Source organism: Entelurus aequoreus, linkage group LG10 (genome assembly GCF_033978785.1).
Source record: "Entelurus aequoreus isolate RoL-2023_Sb linkage group LG10, RoL_Eaeq_v1.1, whole genome shotgun sequence".
Lineage (NCBI taxonomy): Eukaryota > Metazoa > Chordata > Actinopteri > Syngnathiformes > Syngnathidae > Entelurus > Entelurus aequoreus.
This window is the reverse complement of record NC_084740.1, coordinates 39184473-39206061: the sequence shown is the minus strand read 5'-3', so window position 1 is coordinate 39206061 and position 21589 is coordinate 39184473. Positions and strand designations below refer to the sequence as shown.

Here is a 21589-nt window from a genome sequence, read left to right as displayed (position 1 = left end):
GTTCCGTAGTGACCGGCCCAAGATGGCGACCACAGTACGCATGCGCAGTCAGTCATGCCAGTGGTTTCATTTCCGGTGGCAGATTTGGTGTCACGCCAGGAGTCGTGTCAAGTTTGAGGTATTAAATGTTCGAATACGATATTATTATACAACGCGATAACGTATTGTACACGAACTAAAACAGTACACGACGGGCTGTTTGCTTTTTGTGTTTTTAGTGCGTGTACTGTATAGTAGTAGTGTTTCTATCAACAATAAAGCAGTAAATAGAAGTTTCGAATTTCATCCATTTTCTACCTCTTATCTTCTTTAATTTCCCTCATGGGATTAGTTAAGTATGTGTATTCATATAACTGATTCAATCATGCTCATTCTTATATTCATGTTAGTATCAAGAATAATAAGATGTTTCCATAAAATGTGTTTAATAGCATGTGTTTTCCTGTAGTGCAGGATGCAGGGGGCCAGGCCGCTAGTGGAGGTGGTGCGCCTGGGCCTGCTCTCCTACCAGGAAGCGCTGCAGGTCCAGCGGGTCTACGTCAAGCGCCACCAGGCCGGTCCGGCTCACGCTCTACTGCTGTGCCAGCACCCGCCCGTCTACACCACGGGCATCCGCCAGAAAGCCGAGCCGCCCTCCTCGCTGGACCGCCTGCGCCTGCTGGGAGCCCAAGTCCACAACGCCGACCGAGGAGGCCTCATCACGTTCCACGGTCCGGGACAGCTGGTCTGCTACCCGATCCTGAACCTGGGCTCCTTCAAGAAGGTCTCAGGTGCTTTGTGCCGCTCCACGGACTCCTTGTTGTGCTGCCTTAGTGACGGCGCCGTGGTGCGTGTGTGCAGAGTGTCCGCTGGTACGTGTCGCAGCTGGAGGAGACCGTCATCTCGGCGTGTAGAAGGTTCCACGTGGAGGCGTCCAGGTCTCCTCACACCGGCGTTTGGGTCGGCGACAACAAGATTTGTGCCATCGGTAGGACTGCATGTTGCCAGCCGTGTGACAGTACGTTACGTAACCTCACTTCCCCATGAGACAGAGGTGTCCAAAGTGTGCCTCGGCAGCCATTTGCGGCACATCCTAAAAATACTACCGTATTTTTCTGAGTATAAGTCGCACCGGAGTATAAGTCGCTCCTGCCGAAAATGCATAGTTAAGAAGGAAAAAAACATATATAAGTCGCACTGGAGTATAAGTCGCATTTTTTGGGGGACATTTATTTGATAAAAGCCAACACCATGAATAGACATTTGAAAGGCAATTTAAAATTAAAGCTGCAAGCAGCGTTGGTCGGGTCCGCATTTTGGCAGGTGCTAGTCCTAGGTGTCCCAATACTTTTGTCCAGTGGTAGTCCTGAGTGAGACCTACATAGAGCACCAGGTAGCCCGTAAGGACAACATGAGTAGCCCGCTGGCCTGTTCTAAAAATAGCTCAAATAGCAGCACTTACCAGTGAGCTGCCTCTATTTTTTAAATTGTATTTATTTACTAGCAAGCTGGTCTCGCTTTGCCCGACATTTTTAATTCTAAGAGAGACAAAACTCAAATAGAATTTGAAAATCCAAGAAAATATTTTAAAGACTTGGTCTTCACTTGTTTAAATACATTCATTATTTGTTTTACTTTGCTTCTTATAACATTCAGAAAGACAATTTTAGAAAAAAAATACAACCTTAAAAATGATTTTAGGATTTTTAAACACATATACCTTTTTACCTTTTAAATTCCTTCCACTTCTTTCCTGACAATTCTGACAATGTTCAAGTAATTTTTTTTTATTATTATTGTAAAGAATAATAAATACATTTTAATTTAATTCTTCATTTTAGCTTTAGAATATTTGTGAAATATTTCTTCAAACTTATTATGATTAAAATTCAAAAACATTATTCTGGCAAATCTAGAAAATCTGTAGAATCAAATTTTAATCTTATTTCAAAGTCTTTTGAATTTATTTTAAAATTTTTGTTCTGGAAAATCTAGAAGAAATAATGATTTGTCTTTGTTAGAAATATAGCTTGGTCCAATTTGTTGTATATTCTAACAAAGTGTAGATTGGATTTTAACCTATTTAAAACATGTCATCAAAATTCTAAAATTAATCTTAATCAGGAAAAATTACTAATGATGTTCCATAAATTCTTTTTTTAATTTTTTAAAAAAGATTCGAATTAGCTAGTTTTTCTCTTCTTTTTTTCGGTTGAATTTTGAATTTTAAAGAGTCAAAATTGAAGATAAACTATGTTTCAAAATTTAATTGTCATTTTTTTCGTGTTTTCTCCTCTTTTAAACCGTTCAATTAAGTGTAAATATCATTAATTATTAATAATAACATAGAGTTAAAGGTAAATTGAGCAAATTGGCTATTTCTGGCAATTTATTTAAGTGTGTATCAAACTGGTAGCCCTTCGCATTAATCAGTACCCAAGAAGTAGCTCTTGGTTTCAAAAAGGTTGGTGACCCCTGCTCTACGATATTCGTACTGGGAGTTAGATACTTTCGTGTAGTGTACCTACCTTCTCTGCATTCTGTGCTCACGCTGGTGCTTTCTGCTTTTAAGCAGCCATCTTAAAACAACAGCAGCGGAGCAACTTTAGTGCTGCGGGTCTTTGAAGGCACGTAAAATCAAAACGGTAGCACTAAACGAAACGCCGTCCCCAACTTTTAATCAGAAGGGTTCAATCTCTCTCCTGTAGCAGTTTGAAGCCGAAACGACAAACGCGCTCGGAGGAGATAACGTTTGATGTTTGGTGACCGGTTGTAACAAAAATTTAGTTTTAAAGGAGGAATAGCAAACTTCCTGTAGATTTTTGCTGAAGGATGTCAATCTATGAAATGTAGGTCTAGGTGAGACCTACATAGAAGTATTTGTTTCATGTCTCTAAGACGTTCCTACCGGAAGTTACAAGCAGTTTTGTCTGAGTTTTCCTCTGAGGAGCAGTTTTTTCTCTGTTTTATTCAAAAGAGCGCAATTTTGAGTTTTGGGGTTCGGTTTTTTTTTAGATCGCAATTTCCACCAGTCCCGATGTGTGTAAAAAGTTTGGTGAGTTTTGAAGTATTTTAAGAGGGTCAAATTACAGCTCAAAGAGGCAAAAATGAGTGTTTTTAGTCATTTTTTGTGTTGAAGGGGAAATTGCCAACTTCCTGTTGGTGTTTGCCCGAGAATGTGAAATTCTAGGCGAGACCTACATACAGGTTTTTGTTTCATGTCTCTACGACCTTCCTAGTGGGAGTTACAGGCAATTTGTTTTTGTTTTTTTCCTAGGGGGCGCTAGAGCGCAATTTTGATTTTTGGGGTTTGGTTTTTTTTACTAAAGTGTGCTGTCACAGTTTTTCTATGTGTGTATACAATTTGGTGAGTTTTGAAGCATGTTAAGGGGGGCAAAGTAGTGCGCAAAGCTGCGGAATAATAATAAAGAATAATAAAACCTTACAATAACAATAGGTTCCTTTGTACCTTTGGAGTCCTTTATACAGGGTACATGCGAACCCTAATAAATAAAGAATAGTGAACAACAGGCTGAATAAGTGTACGTTATATGAGGCATAAATAACCAACTGAGAACGTGCCTGGTATGTTAACGTAACATATTATGGTAAGAGTCATTCAAATAACTATAACATATAGAACATGCTATACGTTTACCAAACAATCTGTCACTCCTAATCGCTAAATCCCATGAAATCTTATACGTCTAGTCTCTTACGTGAATGAGCTCAATAATGTTATTTGATATTTTACGCTAATGTGTTGATAATTTCACACATAAGTCGCTCCTGAGTATAAGTCGCACCCCCGGCCAAACTATGAAAAAAACTGCGACTTATAGTCTGAAAAATACGGTATTTAAAAAATAAAACATAAAAAGTGGAACAAAAGAGCAAATAGGTGAAATGTAACGAGGAAAAAGTTGCAATGTTGACTAATAACACAAAGCTGTTTTTCACTTTTTCACTCGCAATAGATGTTGTTCCTATATGACATCAATACTTTTATTTTGTAGGGTCAAAAGGCTACAGTAAAATTTTACAACATATTACTGTAAATGGAAAACCGTTGGATCTGTTTTTTTTTTATAATTCTGACAATTGAGCTACCAGTTTTTACCGTGAGAAAAAATGCACTGTTTTTACATTTACAGTAAGACACCGTAAAACAATAACCATAGATTTTTACTGTAAAAAGAAATGGCAACCGAGTCGCCAAAATGTTACAGCAAAATTTTACGACGTATTAGTGCAAATGGAAAACAGTTGGATCTGGTTTTTTTTAGTTCTGAAAATTGAGCTGCCAGTTTTTATCGTAAAAGAAAAGTACTGTTATTACATTCACCGTAAAACAATAACCATAGATTCTGCTGTTAAAAAAATGGCAGCTCAGTCCCCAGACTTTTACAGTGAAATTTTACGACATATTACTGTAAATGGAAAAAATGTTGATCTGTTTTTTTAAATTCTGGCAACTGAGCTGTCAGTTTTTACTGTAAAAAAAACAACTACTGTTTTTAAACTTACAGTAACACTGTAAAACAATAACCATAGATTAAAGAAAAATGGCAGTTCAGTCTCCAGATTTTTTACAGTAACATTTTACAACATATTACTGTAAATGGAAAAAAAAAAGATCTGTTTTTTTTTATTCTGGGAACTGAGCTGCCAGTTTTTACCGTAAAAAAAGTACTCTTTTTACATTTACAATAATATATCGTAAAACAATAACCATAGATTTTTACTGTAAAAAAAAATAAATTGGCAGCTCAGTCATCAGAATTATACAGTAAAATTTTACAACATATTACTGTAAATGGAAAAATTGTTTTTAAAAATTCTATCAACTGAGCTGCCAGTTTTTACCGTAAAAAAAAGTACTGTTTTTACATTTACAGTAATACATCGTAAAACAATAACCATAGATTTTTACTGTAAAAAAAAAATTGGCAGCTCAGTCGTCAGAATTATACAGTAAAATTTTACAACATATTACTGTAAATGGAAAAATTGTTTTTAAAAATTCTATCAACTGAGCTGCCAGTTTTTACCGTAAAAAAAAGTACTCTTTTTACATTTACAGTAATACATCGTAAAACAATAACCATAGATTTTTACTGTAAAAAAAATAAATTGGCAGCTCAGTCATCAGAATTATACAGTAAAATTTTACAACATATTACTGTAAATGGAAAATTTGTTTTAAAAAATTCTTTCAACTGAGCTGCCAGTTTTTACCGTAAAAAAAAGTACTGTTTTTACATTTACAGTAATACAACGTAAAACAATCACCATAGATTTTTACTGTAAAAAAAAAAAAATTGGCAGCTCAGTCGTCAGAATTTTACAGTATAATTTTACAACATATTACTGTAAATGGAAAAATAGTTTTTAAAAATTCTATCAACTGAGCTGGCAGTTTTTACCGTAAGAAAACATTTACTGTTTTTACCTTTACGGTAAGACACCGTAAAACAACCGTAGAATTTTACTGTAAAAAAAAATGTCAGAAAAGATTTGATGAGGTGAAATGAGTCAAACAATGGTCGGGAGGGACGGGCACCGATTTCTGATTACTGCGAATCGACAGTACTCAACAGTACCAATTTTTGATACTTTCGTATGTGTTAAGTATTGTTTTTGATAATAACATTTTTTTAAACGAGTTGATTATGACAACTGCTGTCCGGTTGTGATATCTTGTTTCATGAGTCTCATTTGCAAGTTTGACATGAATTGCAAGTCTTAAGACGTGAGATGGCAGTAGCGTGAAGTTTATGCTGTACTGTAAGTATTGCACTTATTACGCACCAGCTGTTTGATTTTAATGTGCGTCTAAGTTGTAGTTTTCATTACCGAATTAGGAGGTGTTGAAATCGCCATGTAAAATCGCTAAATGCTAATCAGTAGCATGTCAACATGGTTACATTAAAACTGTCATTGCTCATAAAATAATAATGAATGATTGTTATGAATGATTGAGCTATTAGCTCCAATTACTTCACATCAAAAATTCCATTTTGAAATATTTTTTTGGGGAAAAGATTGCATATTTTGTGTTTGCCATATAAAAAAGGTTTTCATCGATCATAAGGGCAAAAAACTAAAACATTTGGGGAAAAAAATAACATCTTATAAACGACGGATAGATCTGAAGTTGATCTAGAGCAGGGGTCACCAACCTTTTCGAAACCAAGAGCTACTTCTTGGGTACTGATTAATGCGAAGGGCTACCAGTTTGATACACACTTAAATAAATTGCCAAAAATAGCCAATATGCTCAATTTACCTTTAACTCTATGTTATTATTAATAATTAATGATATTTACACTTAATTGAACGGTTTAAAAGAGGAGAAAACACGAAAAAAATGACAACTAAATTTTGAAACATAGTTTATCTTCAATTTCGACTCTTTAAAATTCAAAATTCGACCGAAAAAAAGAAGTGAAAAACTAGCTAATTCGAATCTTTTTGAAAAAATTAAAAAAATAATTTATGGAACATCATTAGTAATTTTTCCTGATTAAGATTCATTTGAGAATTTTGATGAAATGTTTTAAATAGGTTAAAATCCAATCTGCACTTTGTTAGAATATATAACAAATTGGACCAAGCTATATTTCTAACAAAGACAAATCATTATTTCTTCTAGATTTTCCAGAACAAAAATTTTAAAAGAAATTCAAAAGACTTTGAAATAAGATTTAAATTTGATTCTACAGATTTTCTAGATTTGCCAGAATATTTTTTTTAAATTTTAATCATAATAAGTTTGAAGAAATATTTCACAAATATTCTTCGTCAAAAAAACAGAAGCTAAAATAAAAAAATAAATTAAAATGTATTTATTATTCTTTACAATAAAAAAGATAAATTTACTTGAACATTGATTTAAATTGTCAGGATAGAAGAGGAAGGAATTTAAAAGGTAAAAAGGTATATGTGTTTAAAAATCCTAAAATCATTTTTAAGGTTGTGTTTTTTCTCTAAAATTGTCTTTCTGAAAGTTATAAGAACCAAAGTAAAAAAAATAAATGAATTTATTTAAACAAGTGAAGACCAAGTCTTTAAAATATTTTCTTGGATTTTCAAATTCTATTTGAGTTTTGTCTCTCTTAGAATTAAAAATGTCGGCCAAAGCGAGACCAGCTTGCTAGTAAATAAATACAATTAAAAAAATAGAGGCAGCTCACTGGTAAGTGCTGCTATTTGAGCTATTTTTAGAACAGGCCAGCGGGCTACTCATCTGGAGCCGTACTTATCAAGCTTAGAGTGCCATTTTACACTTAAGTCCTGAGAATTTGCGAAATTTAGTCCTACTCTCAAACTTAAGAATAAAAGCTTTTTATCAACGTTCTTAAGTCTAAGAATCACTCCTACTCTCCACGATATTTAAGAGACCTTCAGAGGTGTCTTAAGTGGTTAGGAGTTGCCAGCAGGGGATGGCACTGAGGCGAGAGACGTGCGCGAACATTCAGGGAGCGGAACGATGTCCTGGATTTGTTTGATGACGAGCAGCTGATCAAACGGTATCGTTTAGACAGAGCGGGTATTATTTTTGTCACAGATTTGATACTTTTCGATTCCATGTTGATTTCTGCATGTGGCTGCAGTGGGTTAGTATATATAGAGCCACCCACACCAGTTTCAAATTAGTTGCCTAATTAATGAATTGGAAAGAAAATGTTATGACAGTAGCGTATGTGTGTGGCCGTGAGGTGAGTGACGTCAGTGAGTGTGTGGGCGAGAGAAGAGAAGAGAGGGAGCGGTAGCGTGAGTGCCGGCGGGGACTAGTTTGTTTTGTATTATTTTGTAGTTTATTGTCAAAATATACACTCCCATTGTCCAATTAAATATTTCCAAGATATTTCTTTATTCTTAGACAATGGATTCCCTTCTGTGATTGGTCATTTCTATGGGCACAGAAATGACGTCACCTAAAATTCCATTTACGGCACATAGTAATGTCGTAATTCAGCTCTGAGTGTGACACTTAAGATTCAGTCCTACACTTCGCTGAAAGTGTGAGTAAGACGCTTGATAACTAACTTTTAAGTGCAGCTTTCAGCGAAGAATTTATTTACTCTTAAGTCAACTCTTAGCAGACTTCTTAGGAGTAATTCTAAGAAGCTTGATAAGTACGGCCCCTGGTCCTTACGGGCTACCTGGTGCCCGCGGGCACCGCGTTGGTGACCCCTGATCTAGAGATTTAAGCGTTGAAAAGAAAAAAAGAAAGTATTACATATTTTGAACACTTAATTTTGGTGAGATTTCTTTTAAACACATTGCTCAAAAAATAATAATGAATGTTGTTATGAATTATTGACCTATTCAAGGCTCCAATTACTTCACATCATAAATTCCATTTTGAAATATGTTTTTGGGGAAATATTGCATATGTTGTGTATTAGAGATACAAAAAAACTACTACAACAGCATAAAACTAAGAAACATAAATTTAAAAAAAAAAATCATAAAGTCTTATAAATGACCGATAGATCTGAAATTGATCTAAAGATTTAAGCGTTGAAAGTAAAAAAAAAAGACTTATTTTTAACACTTATTTTGGTGGGTTTTTTAAAACTCATTGCTCTAAAATTAATAATGACAATGAATGTTATGAATTATTGACCTATTCAAGGCTCCAATTACTTCACATCATAAATTCCATTTTGAAATTGCATATTTTCTGTGTTTGACATATAAAAGACAAAGTTTTCTTTGACAAAATGAAACATTTTTAAGACTTGTATTTTGGTGTGACGTTTTTTTTTTTTAAAATACTGTCATTGCTAAAAAAAAAAAAAAAAGAATTAAAATCAATGTTATGAATGACTGGCCTACAGTATGTAAAGCTTTGAAATATTTTTTGGGGAAAATATTGCATATTTTGTGTGTTTGCCATAGAAAACTGGGTTTTGACAAAAAGGGCATAAAACATTAAATAAATTATATCGACAGACCTGGGGCCGTACTTATCAAGCTTCTTAGAATTACTCCTAAGAAGTCTGCTAAGAGTTGACTTAAGAGTAAATAAATTCTTCGCTGAAAGCTGCACTTAAAAGTTAGTTATCAAGCGTCTTACTCACACTTTCAGCGAAGTGTAGGACTGAATCTTGTGTCACACTCAGAGCTGAATTACGACATTACTATGTGCCGTAAACGGAATTTTAGGTGACGTCATTTCTGTGTCCATAGAAATGACCAATCACGGAAGGGAATCCCTTGTCTAAGAATAAAGAAATATCTTAGAAATATTTAAGTGGACAATGGGAGTGTATATTTTGACAATAAACTACAAAATAATACAAAACAAACAAACAATATTGGCAACGAATCAAAAATAAATATTTCCTTTTTGTTGCACCTTTCCTGCTTCCTGCTCCCAGACCGTAACAAAGAGGCAGGGGAGACACTTCTCCAGGATGTATGCTCGGGGCAACACCCTTCACTTTACCCGGCAGTGGGTCTCCACAGCGGACGACTTTAGAGTGAATGATGAGTCCGGCGATTAGTTGCAAATCTTGCTTTATTGATTGCTTGCACACAGCCAATCCAACACAAAACAAACTAGTCCCCGCTCGCACTCACGCTACCGCTCCCTCTCTTCTCTAGCCCACACACTCACTGACGTCACTCACCTCACATGCTGTAACCTAGCGTATGTGTGTGCCACACACATACGCTACACTCATAACATTTTCTTTCCAATTCATTAATTAGGCAACTAATTTGAAACTGGTGTGGGTGGCTCTATATATACTAGTCCACTGCAGCCACATGCAGAAATCAACAAGGAATCGAAAATTATTAAATCTGTGACAAAAATAATACCTGCTCTGTCTAAACGATACCGTTTGATCAGCTGCTCGTCATCAAACAAAGATGAACGTTCGCGCACGTCTCTCGCCTCAGTGCCATCCCCTGCTGGCAACTCCTAACCACTTAAGACACCTCTGAAGGTCTCTTAAATATCGTGGAGAGTAGGAGTGATTTTTAGACTTAAGAACGTTGATAAAAAGCTTTTATTCTTAAGTTTGAGAGTAGGACTAAATTTCGCAAATTTTCAGGACTTAAGTGTAAAATGGCACTCTAAGAAGCTTGATAAGTACGGCCCCTGATCTAGAGATTTAGACGTCGACTGACATTTTGAAAAAAATTAATATATGTCTTATTTTTAACATTTCGGATCCCATATAGGTAAAAAATTAAATCAATATATTTTGGTTTTGAACATGAAAAACGAGACATGCGGTAGAAAATGGATGGATGGAAAATTAAATACAATAAAAATGGAACCCACTTAATTAATATTGTTAGTATGCGGCCCTCAGGGGAAAAGTTTGGACACCCATGCCTGGGCAACGAGTCAACACGCTTTGGCTTTTAGCTCACTGGTTAGCACAGCTGAGCCTAACTCGTTCGGATGGGATCTGTGGTCACCGGTTCGATTCCCTGCGCTTCACTTCCCGCTTGTGTCTCCAGGCATCCGCTGCTCGCGCTACGTCACGTCGCACGGCTTGGCCCTCAACTGCAACACGGAGCTGTCGTGGTTCCGCCACATCGTGCCGTGCGGCCTGCAGGGCAAGGGCGTGACCTCGCTCAGCGCCCAGCTGCACAGAGACGTGGGCGTGGACGACGCCGTCCCTCACCTGCTGGACGCCTTCGCAGACCACTTCCACTGTGACTTAGTGGAGAATGAATCAAGACACTGATGAGTCCAGGATGAATGTCATTATCCACAATCATGTGCTCTCTTTATCAACTCTTTTACATTATCGACATTGTTCGCCATTTCAATCATTTCACTTGATCCAAACTTTTTCTTACGTACCACATAACTAAATATGAGTATGTTTGATCCCTGCTTATCTTCAATCAATATTAGTATTGTATTGGAAATCGAAAAGTTGTATAGGGACACCGCTATTTATATGTATTGACTATTTGCATAAACCAGGGGTCCCCAAACTTTTTGACTGGGGGGGCCGCATTAGGTTAAAACAATTTGGCTGGGGGCGGGGTTATATATACTGTATATATATATACATATATATATATATATATATATATATATATATATATATATATATATATATATACACACACACATATATATATATATATATATATATATATATATATATATATATATACAAGCTAGCAATAAAACAACAGCTTATTTACATGGGAGATAGATGGAGGGAGTCCACGTCAATGTCGTCATGGTCAGGGAAGTAAACCAACAATTCTCGAAAGTCTTAAAGTTACCACTTTGCTAGACCCCCTTTAGTGACACTTAGCCCAAGGGGCGATAAAGCAACCGCATGAGGCTATGATGGCCAAAAAAACCTCAGAATGGAGACCAAGACAGACTTAATTAGGTCAGTCCACCTGCCTAATGTGTCCCTAGACAGGGCCTGGAGGCCCTTTAAGGCCCTCTGAACTGAGCCATCGGGGGTAGTGTTGTTAGGAATGAAGGTACAGCATTGGTCACCAAACATTGCACACACTCCTTCTTCCTTGGCTAGGATGCGGTCAAGGGCTATGCGGATCTGAACGGCCCTGAGGGAGGTCGGGGCAAGTTGTTCAGCAAGTCCCTCAACGGCGTCACGAGTCAGGTTGGTTAGTCTCAACGGCGGCGGGGAGTTAGAGAGGCCGCTGAAACAGGAGTTCCAAGGGGTGTTAATTTGGTGAGTGGGGTCACCAGTCTAACCATAGCACGAAGCCCAACGGCTGACGTCGGGATTCTAATGTACAATCTGTGCTTCCCACAACACCAGAATAAGTCAGCTCGTGCCTAAGGGCCTATCCTAGAGCCATCTATCAGTGTGGTGCACCAGTAATGGTTGATGTCACCCAATTTGTTGGGGGACGGAGAGGGTCCTGTAATTTGAAAATGCGTGTAATTCAGCTTTTGGGCCACAAAGGGAAGAAGTCGGGTGGCATTGTCAACAGAAGGGTACACATGTCAGTCAACTTAAAAGGGGCGGGGTAAGTGTGGGAAAAGGGACGTCCAGCGGAAGAAGCAACACAGTCACCCAGGTTTTGGCATCCACCTGAGCCACAGGTTGTCTGCACCCGCTCCTAAGGTCAAAGGTCAAAGTTACCAGGCCTTCGGTGGTGATGTCATTAGCACGCACGGATGTGAGCCTTTGAAACACCACCGAGGTGGGGTGGTACTTTAGGTGCTACAGAGGGTGTAGAGGTAGTTAACGCCCTCTCAAGGACATTAATTTTAATAATTCCTTTAGCGTCTGTATCAGTCAGGTCAAGCCCCAAAACAACATAAAAGGGAAGATGGGCACAACTTACCAGAGTATGTTGTCTGCATCCGACACCAATGGTTCAGGGTTGAGTCGTAACAAATATAGAGGTTATTACCACGGTAATAGCTATTGTGTCCCCCGTAATTAATCACACTGCACAGGTCAAAAAATAAGTCTTGCTATCCCCTTTGACCCAGTCTATTTAAAGTCCGCTGTATGTTCTTAGACACTTGTCAGTCACTGTCGTCAGGAAGGATGAACTGAGACACAAAGACAGTAGAACACGCCCAAGGGATAAACGGGGATAAACATCAAACTTTTCACTTAATGTAACGACACAGATAGTTATGCTGCAAACAAGCAAGAAAAACTAAGAAACATTTAGCATACTGGATTGGTCTCACACAAGGATATACAATATAGAAGTTGAAAAGAGTAATGTAGGTAGAAAATCTCTCTCGTCTCCTGGGCTGAGGGGCAGATGTTGTGGCGATGTCAGCAATGACATCCGCTGGTAATCTGTCAGGTTCTTCAGCTGTAGTGCGGAGGGAGAGGTGGTACCAGGTGTCCCCTCCACCAGCCAGTCGAAGGGCGTGGGACGTCCGTTCCACGACCTTGAAGGGACCAGTCCACCTGAGCTCCGTCCACTTGCGTTTGATGACCTTGATCTTGACCCTCTCAGCGGGCGGAAGGGAATCTGTACAGAAGAACTGGCACACAAATTCTGCAATTTTTTGTGTAAAATACCATTTTGGTTTTACGCTGAGTCCTTCTTCCATGGGGGGCTGCTGGTCCTGTGAATGGCTGACCTGTATGCAACTCATAGGGTGAAAAACTCAAAGGGCGGTAAAACAGTTTTATTCACGGACCTTCGAATGATCATTAACGCTAATTGCAACATGTCAATCCAATTAAATTTGGTCTGTGCACAGATTTTAGCCAATTAGTTTTTTATGTTCTGGTCCATCCTTTCAACCTTGCCTTGGGACTCAGGATGGTACCCCAAACCTGTGTTCTAGTCCGAAAGCCTTTTCGACCAAGGCTAAGGGAGTATTTTTTTAATGGTTGCCGTTGTCTGACCTAATCTTTTTGGGGAAACCATGTCGGGGTACTAGGTCATTCACAAGTCATTTAATTACTGATATTGCATCCTCTTTTGAGGTTGTTGTTGCTTCCGGCCAACCACTGTGATTGTCAACACAAGTCAGTACGTACCTTTTCCCTTGTACCGTATTGATCCTATCAGTGAAGTCAAAGACTATACATGGTTCACCCTCACCTCCTCCATTTTCTAAATTTGATCTATTAAACTACTATCGATGTGTAAAATCGTTATTTTCAAATTAAAATTAGTTATAACTTCTTACCCACGGGAAAAACGTTAAAACTATGGAATGTGTCAGAGTCGGATGATTGTCGATTTTGTTCCAAGGAGTCTGTATCCACCCTCACTCACCCCCTTCTGTTTCTGAAAAAAGGACTGTGTTAGTCATACTATCACTTTCAGAAACATCTAAGAAAAAGGTCAGCTAATAGTCAAGTAGCGGAGGACAGGTCATGTTTGAGGTCAATGATTGTCTCTTTAGCCTCTATGGTCCACTGGGGGGTGGTGTTAGGGTAGGGGACCCCTTAGCAATATCACAATTAACTCAAACTCAACTAAACCCTAGCTTTTATGTAACTTATTCAATATGGTGAAAGTAACAAATATGCTTATATTTATATTGTCACCAATACTAGAAAAATACTACCCTTGTGGCGAATGCTTTAGCAATAGTATTTTGAAATTTTACCACACCTGGTAGCCCCAATAATTCATTAAGTCAAGCTCATGTTGTAGAAAGTTGAATGATGCGGACACGTTTGTTACTGAATACTTTCTATCAGACTTCTGCCATGGCAACTTTGTGTATGTAATGAGCAACTATAATTATTTGATATGCTTAAATGTGTAATGTGTCGTTTTAGCTCAGCTGTTGTGTAGCTGCTAGCTCCTCGTAGCCTACAGGTGTCTAAAGTGCAGCCCATAGTAATGTGTTTAACATAACCATGGGCTAAACCTAAACAATTGAAAATGTGGTATTTGGGTGTCGGTGTAATGTTTGGCAGCTACGCCGTGTCTTATCATTGGACCTAAGTTCTTTGGTTTTGTAGGCGAGACAGAGAGCAAGGGAACAATGTGGGACACAATTGTGTCCATCTTATACCATGCTAGCTGTTGCAAAGATAGGTCAACATGAGCAGCCACACCTTGAGTTCCAACATATATAAATAATCATAACATATGGCGAGTCGGGTGGCAGAACACACGGAAGCATCTCAGTCAGTCAGGGTTTTCACCGTTAGAGCCATTCCTGTTGTTTCAGGCTGTGGTATGCTTGGTAGTGGTGTCGCAGCTGGGTGGTTCAGCCGTCAGGTAACACCAGGAATGTTCCTTCTTTGCGATTTGAATGTCAGGGTACAGTCTGTAAAGGAGGTCCAGCAATCTGAACCGGAAGTGGTTTGGTGACAGTTAACCTTCTTGTGACCCCAGCGAAGCCTTCGACCTTTAAAGAGGAAGCACACAGTTTTTTTGGTACCTCTGCATTCAGAATCGAATGGGTGGCTGATAAAATTGTCCGTTGACACTCATGTCCAGCAGGGGTCCTGTCGGTACTTCCTGCTGCGGCTCCTGATGTGGGCGTCCTCTTACACGCCTTCGTGTTCGTTTGTTGGCACGACGGAACCTTTCCTGTTCGGAAATGTTCGGACAGTCACTACTCCAGTGACCAGGCTGGTCACAGCCGAAACAGTGTCTACCCCAGACCGGCTTTGAAGCATCGTGTTGTCCACCACCCGAGTCCAACCGCACGTCTGTTGAGGATTCTTTCCTCCACCTGTTGGAACTCAAAAGCAAGGTCACCCACTGCTGAATATACCCTAGCTGATCTTTGACCTTTTGGTTCTTTTAACCTTTTATCTTCAGCGATCTGTAATTTAAGTAGTCGTTTCCTTGTTGCTCTGTCATTAGCCCTATTTTGCATGGGATGAATAAAATGTCCTGCCATATATTGTTTTTGGCACCGTGTATATCAGGGTTAACTTTGTCCAAAGCGTTTGGACAAAGGTTCCCTCCCGGAGGTACAGGTGGGAAACAAGGTCAACAATGGCTTCCATGTATGCATCGGCAAGAGACTTATATTAAAGTAGGCCCCTATAATTGTCATGTGTCAAAAATGTCTGGTGTGCACCGCCCTCTGTTGGAGGAAAATGGTCAGACTTGCAAAATAAGGGGTTAATACTTTGTCTTTTAACGTTGATGTTCCAGGTAATTTAATGTTCAGTGAATGTATAGGATATGCCGATGTCGTTGTGGCTTGTACAGCCCTTTGAGACACTTGTGATTTAGGGCTATATAGATAAACATTGATTGATTGATTGATTGATGGTTGATGGTTGATTATATGACCAAAATGAACTTATTTCATTTATTCATTCATTTTCTATCGCACTCATAGTTTTATTCCATTTTGCATCTAATTATTCCTATTGATTTCTTCCCATTTCACTCAAACAACTAAACAAACAAATAAACAAACTTGCAGCTAACCACAATCAACAGCATACCATTTACGAATACCTTCATTTGCCACTTTCTCATCTTTCTTTCACTTTCGTTTTCCTTTACAAACAACCTCCTGTTCCCTAACTCTTCCTTACACTTCACACAATGTTTCTATTTTCTGTTGTCCTAGAAACCATTCACGTAACGTAAGGTTATAAACATCCTTTTCCCCTATTGTTAATGTCATTTGTCAAAAATGTCTGCCGTAGGAAAATGGACAGACGTGTAGAAGGGGTTAATTTTCGGAGGCAAGATCAATCTTAGAGGGGGCGTGTTAATACCTCCTTCTCTTGTCACTGGAGTAGGGGGCGGTGTCAGTCAAAGTCTGGGCGGGTCGTTTGAATTGTCTTGCGCATGCGCGGCAGACAAAAAACCAATCAGTTCATTCTGTCATTAATCATTGTTTCTTTTGCTGCATTTCGTTTTTCCACGTAATCCCCGTTTACTTTTATCATACGCCAAACTCTTAAATTCTCTCCCTGAGTGTTCCATTTTCACCAGCGCACACACACACACACACACACACACACACACACACACACACACACGAGCGCGCGTAAGCACTCCCACTCACACACACTCACACTCAGCAGCACACTCTCTGCGTTTCACTTTACCATAAAACTTCCAGTTACTTTTTTTTATTTATTTTACCAGACGTTTGAGTTCACGACTTTTCGAGTATTGTAAACTCCCTCTTAACCCTTTCAAGGAACGTTCTCCTTTTTTTTCTCTTTTTTTTTTTTCTCTACCTGCTAGTTCCATTGTCGACAACCGTCCATTCAATTGATCATTGAACGGTAGCCAATCATCACATTTTGCCCCGCCGCCATCACATTTCTGTTTGTCACACTCCAAGGCCATTGTGTCTATATTTTCTTAATTCTAGTGCCCTCAACGCAAAGGGATCTTTCAACCCGGGAGTCTTTATTGTACCTTTTACAAATGGCCTCCAGCCTTTTCCTTACGTTTCAGTGCCCTCTTATCGTCACTGGGATCTTGCAACCCGAACTCATTAAGGGACGACCAAATTCCCAGGGTAAGCTACACCCAACTATTAGTTCACTCGTCAATGAAACTGCCCGTCACGGTAATCGAGACACAATGGCGTGAGTTGACCACTTATTTACAATTTTAATGCAATGGCAGGCTCGGCAAAAATGCAATCAATCTATCGAAATCACAACTCTGCGTGCTGGGGTTCAATATAGTGTTTGACTTACAGGACAGACTCCTAACGCATATTTTATCTAAAAAGAAAGGTTCTGCTCACCTTGAATTGGCCAATTGAGTCTGTCCAGAAGATTGCAAGAAGTCATCGATCAACAGCGTGCCATCTCGGACGAAGCCCCCAAATTGTTGCGTCGACAGCTCTTCCTCCCAAGGAAGTCAAAGTCTGCTGTCCACTCCCAAGTTCTTTTAATGGCAAATAAGCTGATGTTAAATTGACCACCAAAAGCAGTAGTTGGTATTTCGTTGTTTATTGTCAAAGCTTTGGCAATAATGAGACCAATCCAGCACCCAAGCGTTCCCTAGCCCGGTCCAGATCGGTCTACCAAAACCCCGGAACTCCTGTCTACTTCCTCCTTCTCCTGTCCCCCCCCACACCTCCTGTTTCCCCAGTCTAGCTGTGCTTCTTATCTTAGGAATGTAATGGCAGTCTCAACAAAGACAGCGCTCTGAATCTAACCAAGGACACTCGAATCCAAGCACTTTGTACCACACGAGACATTAGCTGATGTAAATATGACTATAAGAGTTTTTAGAAAGAAGTAACACTTAAATATGGATATGATTCTGATCTGCTTCCATCAATATATACAGTATACATATATATATATATATATATATATATATATATATATATATATATATATATATATATATATATATATATATATATATATATATATATATATATATTAAAAAACAGATGTGATAGGTGTATTCTGGTTGCCAATCAGGGACAGGTGTGGCCAGGTTGCCAATCGGGGATAGGTGTATTCAGGTTGCCAATCGGGGATATGTGTGTCCAGGTTGCCAATCAGGGATAGGAGTATCCAGGTTGCCAATCAGGGACAGGTGTGTCCAGGTTGCCAATCAGGGATAGGTGTGTCCAGGTTGCCAATCAGGGACAGGTGTATTTAGGTTGCCAATCGGTGATAGGTGTGTTCATGTTGTCAATCAGGGATAGGTGTGTCCAGGTTGCCAATCAGGGACAGGTGTATTTAGGTTGCCAATCGGTGATAGGTGTGTTCATGTTGTCAATCAGGGATAGGTGTGTCCAGGTTGCCAATCAGGGATAGGAGTATTCAGGTTGCCAATCAGGAACAGGTGTGTCCAGGTTGCCAATCAGGGATAGGTGTGTCCAGGTTGCCAATCAGGGACAGGTGTATTTAGGTTGCCAATCGGTGATAGGTGTGTTCATGTTGTCAATCAGGGATAGGTGTGTCCAGGTTGCCAATCGGGGACAGGTGTGTCCAGGTTGCCAACCAGGGAAAGGTGTGTCCAAGTTGCCAATCTGGGACAGGTGGGTCCAGGTTGCCATTGCCAACCACGGAAATGTGTGTCCAGGTTGCCAATCTGGGACAGGTGTGTCCAGGTTGCCAACCAGAGAAAAGTGTGTCCAGGTTGCCAGCCACGGAAAAGTGTGTCCAAGTTGCCAATCTGGGACAGGTGTGTCCAGGTTGCCATTGCCAACCACGGAAATGTGTGTCCAGGTTGCCAATCTGGGACAGGTGTGTCCAGGTTGCCAACCAGGGAAAAGTGTGTCCAGGTTGCCAACCAGGGAAAAGTGTGTCCAGGTTGCCAATCTGGGACAGGTGTGTCCAGGTTGCCAACCAGGGAAAAGTGTGTCCAGGTTGCCAATCTGGGACAGGTGTGTCCAGGTTGCCAACCAGGGAAAAGTGTGTCCAGGTTGCCAACCAGGGAAAAGTGTGTCCAGATTGCCAATCAGGGACAGGTGTGTCCAGGTTGCCAATCATGGATAAGTGTGTCCAGGTTGCCAATCAGGGACAGGTGTATTTAGGTTTCCAATCGGTGATAGGTGTGTTCATGTTGTCAATCAGAGATAGGAGTATTGAGGTTGCCAATCAGGGACAGGTGTGTCCAGGTTGCCAATCAGGGATAGGTGTGTCCAGGTTGCCAATCAGGGACAGGTGTATTTAGGTTGCCAATCGGTGATAGGTGTGTTCATGTTGTCAATCAGGGATAGGTGTGTCCAGGTTGCCAATCGGGGACAGGTGTGTCCAGGTTGCCAACCAGGGAAAAGTGTGTCCAAGTTGCCAATCTGGGACAGGTGTGTCCAGGTTGCCATTGCCAACCACGGAAATGTGTGTCCAGGTTGCCAATCTGGGACAGGTGTGTCCAGGTTGCCAACCAGAGAAAAGTGTGTCCAGGTTGCCAATCTGGGACAGGTGTGTCCAGGTTGCCAACCAGAGAAAAGTGTGTCCAGGTTGCCAATTTGGGACAGGTGTGTCCAGGTTGCCAACCAGGGAAAAGTGTGTCCAGGTTGCCAATCAGAGACAGGGGTGGGAACCCGGGCTCAGTTGCAGACAAAGGAAGTGAAAACTACAAAATAACGGCGCTGGACAAGAACCCAACACCAAACACACAGGAAACAACACAAGTCCAAAGAAGAAATGCTCAATATATATACCGTATATATATATATATATATATATATATATATATATATATATATATATATATTAAACTTGGGACTTCCCGCGGGCCGGATTTTGGACGCTGGCGGGCCGGAAGTAGTTTGGGGACCCCTGGCATAAACCTTTGTTCTGTGATGACTTATTTATCAGGATACGGTATATCATTTGTCCTGCATCATTCAGAAGAGAAGTCCAACCCTACACAATAAAATACTAGAGTAGTTTCTATGAGGACTCAACATTTTTGTAACAACCATACATAAATACCGCGACACCGATAGTTTTTACTCAAAACTTATTAAAGTACTTGAACGAATGCAGCTGAGAAAGGGACAAGCGGTAGGAAATGGATGGAATGATTTTGCCTTTAATTTGTCGGACACCCGGAAGTCGTGCTGATGTCCGAGGACTTGACTGCGTGAGGTCGTTTGTGTTCCAACTTTGCGAAAGGAAACATTTGATGCCGCTATATTAAATTAGCATTAGCATTAGCGTGCCAGCAGAGTGGCAGAGAAATGGGAGTCATTCTCGCACCGCAGCATGGGCGACGCTAAGCGGCACGACGACGCTGTGACGGCCGAGTTGAGGCTGCCCATCACCGGGGATTGTCAGCTGGACGAGGCGGTGCTGCGGTGGCTCAGCTGGGACAAGGTGGGACTCGTCTCCCGCTGTCAGTCGTAACTCCTTCAATATCAATAATTACAACATTTGGTTTTAAAACTTTGTATGTCGCGGCGTAAACTGACACAAAAACAACATACCGACTTTTTGATTTGAGATGAATCAAACTTTTGTGTCAAATGAATCTGCATGGACCGCACTGCAGGTTCAAACAATCGCGTGGAAAGTTCTGGAATGATTTTGGTGAAGATGAATTGTCTCAATGACCTGCTTAGTGACGCACACACATTGATCTCATTTACACTAAAGGTCACGAACTTTAAAGACCTTTAGCTTAAATGTCAACGAGCGACTCACATGACCACACACATAGTGTAAATGTGACTTATTTTGAACGAATCGAGTCTTTTGAACGGCTCTTTGAAGGCAACGATGAGTACCGATTCCCAGTTGTGAGTGCAAATGCAGATAAAGCGTTGGCAATTACCCACGCCGCGAGAAAATGAGTCATGTTTAAAGTAAGCCTAGCAGCATTTGGATTTAACTTGGGAAAAAAAGTTAGTTAAATTAAAATATGTGTAAATATATATTTATGTATACATATATACATGCAGCATTTGGATTCAATTTGGAAAAAAGCGAATTAAATAAAAAATATATATGTATACATATATATTTATAAAACTGTCACTGCTAAAAAAAAAAAATTAATCAAAATCAATGTTATGAATTATTGAGCTATTAGCTCAAATTTCTTCACATCAAAAATTCCATTCTGAAATATATTTTTTAGGAAAATATTGCATATTTTGTGTGTTTGCCATTTAAAAAAAAAAAGTTTTCTTCGACCATAAGGACATAAAACATTTTTTATTTTTTATTATTGATTTAATTACTCACTTTTTTCCAAATTGAAAGTGAATAGATAAAAACATATATATATATATATAATTAAAAAAAAATACATTTTGTACTGACATTTTTATTATTTTTCCAGTTGTATTTATACTTTTTGTGTCCATTAATGCATTTTATTTTGTATATATTATGTGTATACATATATACACATACTGTATGTATGTAGCATTTGGAGTCAACTTGGAAAAAAGTGAATAATTAAATAAATAAAGATTTTATATATATATATATATATATATATATATATATATATATATATATATATATATATATATATATATATATATATATATATATAAATATATATATATATATATATATAAATATACACACACACACATACATTAATGTATATTTATACAACTGTCACTGCTAAAAAAAAATAATGAATCAAAATCAATGTTATGAATTATTGAGCTATTAGCTCAAATTTCTTCACATCAAAAATTGCATTCCAAAATGTATTTTTGAGGAAAATATTGCATATTTTGTGTGTTTGCCATTTTAAAAAAAACTAAGTTTTATTCGAC

At 39.0% G+C, this 21589-nt stretch overlaps 2 protein-coding genes across 10 annotated transcripts in view; both read left to right on the top strand.

The window, feature by feature from the left end:
* On the top strand, positions 1-11021 carry lipt2 (lipoyl(octanoyl) transferase 2). 3 transcript variants are annotated; one of them, XM_062060825.1, is made up of 4 exons: positions 1-118; positions 449-763; positions 841-967; positions 10468-11020. In XM_062060825.1, exons 1-4 carry the CDS (start codon positions 23-25, stop codon positions 10695-10697), a joined length of 768 nt encoding a protein of 255 aa, XP_061916809.1. In that variant the 5' UTR covers positions 1-22; the 3' UTR covers positions 10698-11020. The 3 variants fall into 3 exon arrangements, with proteins under 3 accessions (XP_061916809.1, XP_061916810.1, XP_061916811.1); XM_062060826.1 differs by having other exon boundaries at positions 22-118; positions 454-763; positions 10468-11021; XM_062060827.1 differs by lacking the exon at positions 1-118 and adding an exon at positions 181-330 and having other exon boundaries at positions 454-763; positions 10468-11021.
* Positions 11022-19865: 8844 nt separating this feature from the next.
* pgm2l1 (phosphoglucomutase 2-like 1) overlaps positions 19866-21589 on the top strand; it is a 36205-nt gene continuing 34481 nt past the window's right edge. For 5 of the 7 annotated variants that reach the window (XM_062060822.1, XM_062060820.1, XM_062060821.1 and 2 more), the window contains exon 1: positions 19866-20171. In XM_062060822.1, the coding sequence (XP_061916806.1) occupies positions 20061-20171 (111 nt within the window). In that variant the 5' untranslated portion in view covers positions 19866-20060. Of the gene's footprint in view, positions 20191-21589 lie in introns of all 7 variants that reach the window. The other 2 variants (XM_062060824.1, XM_062060823.1) reach the window with 2 other exon arrangements.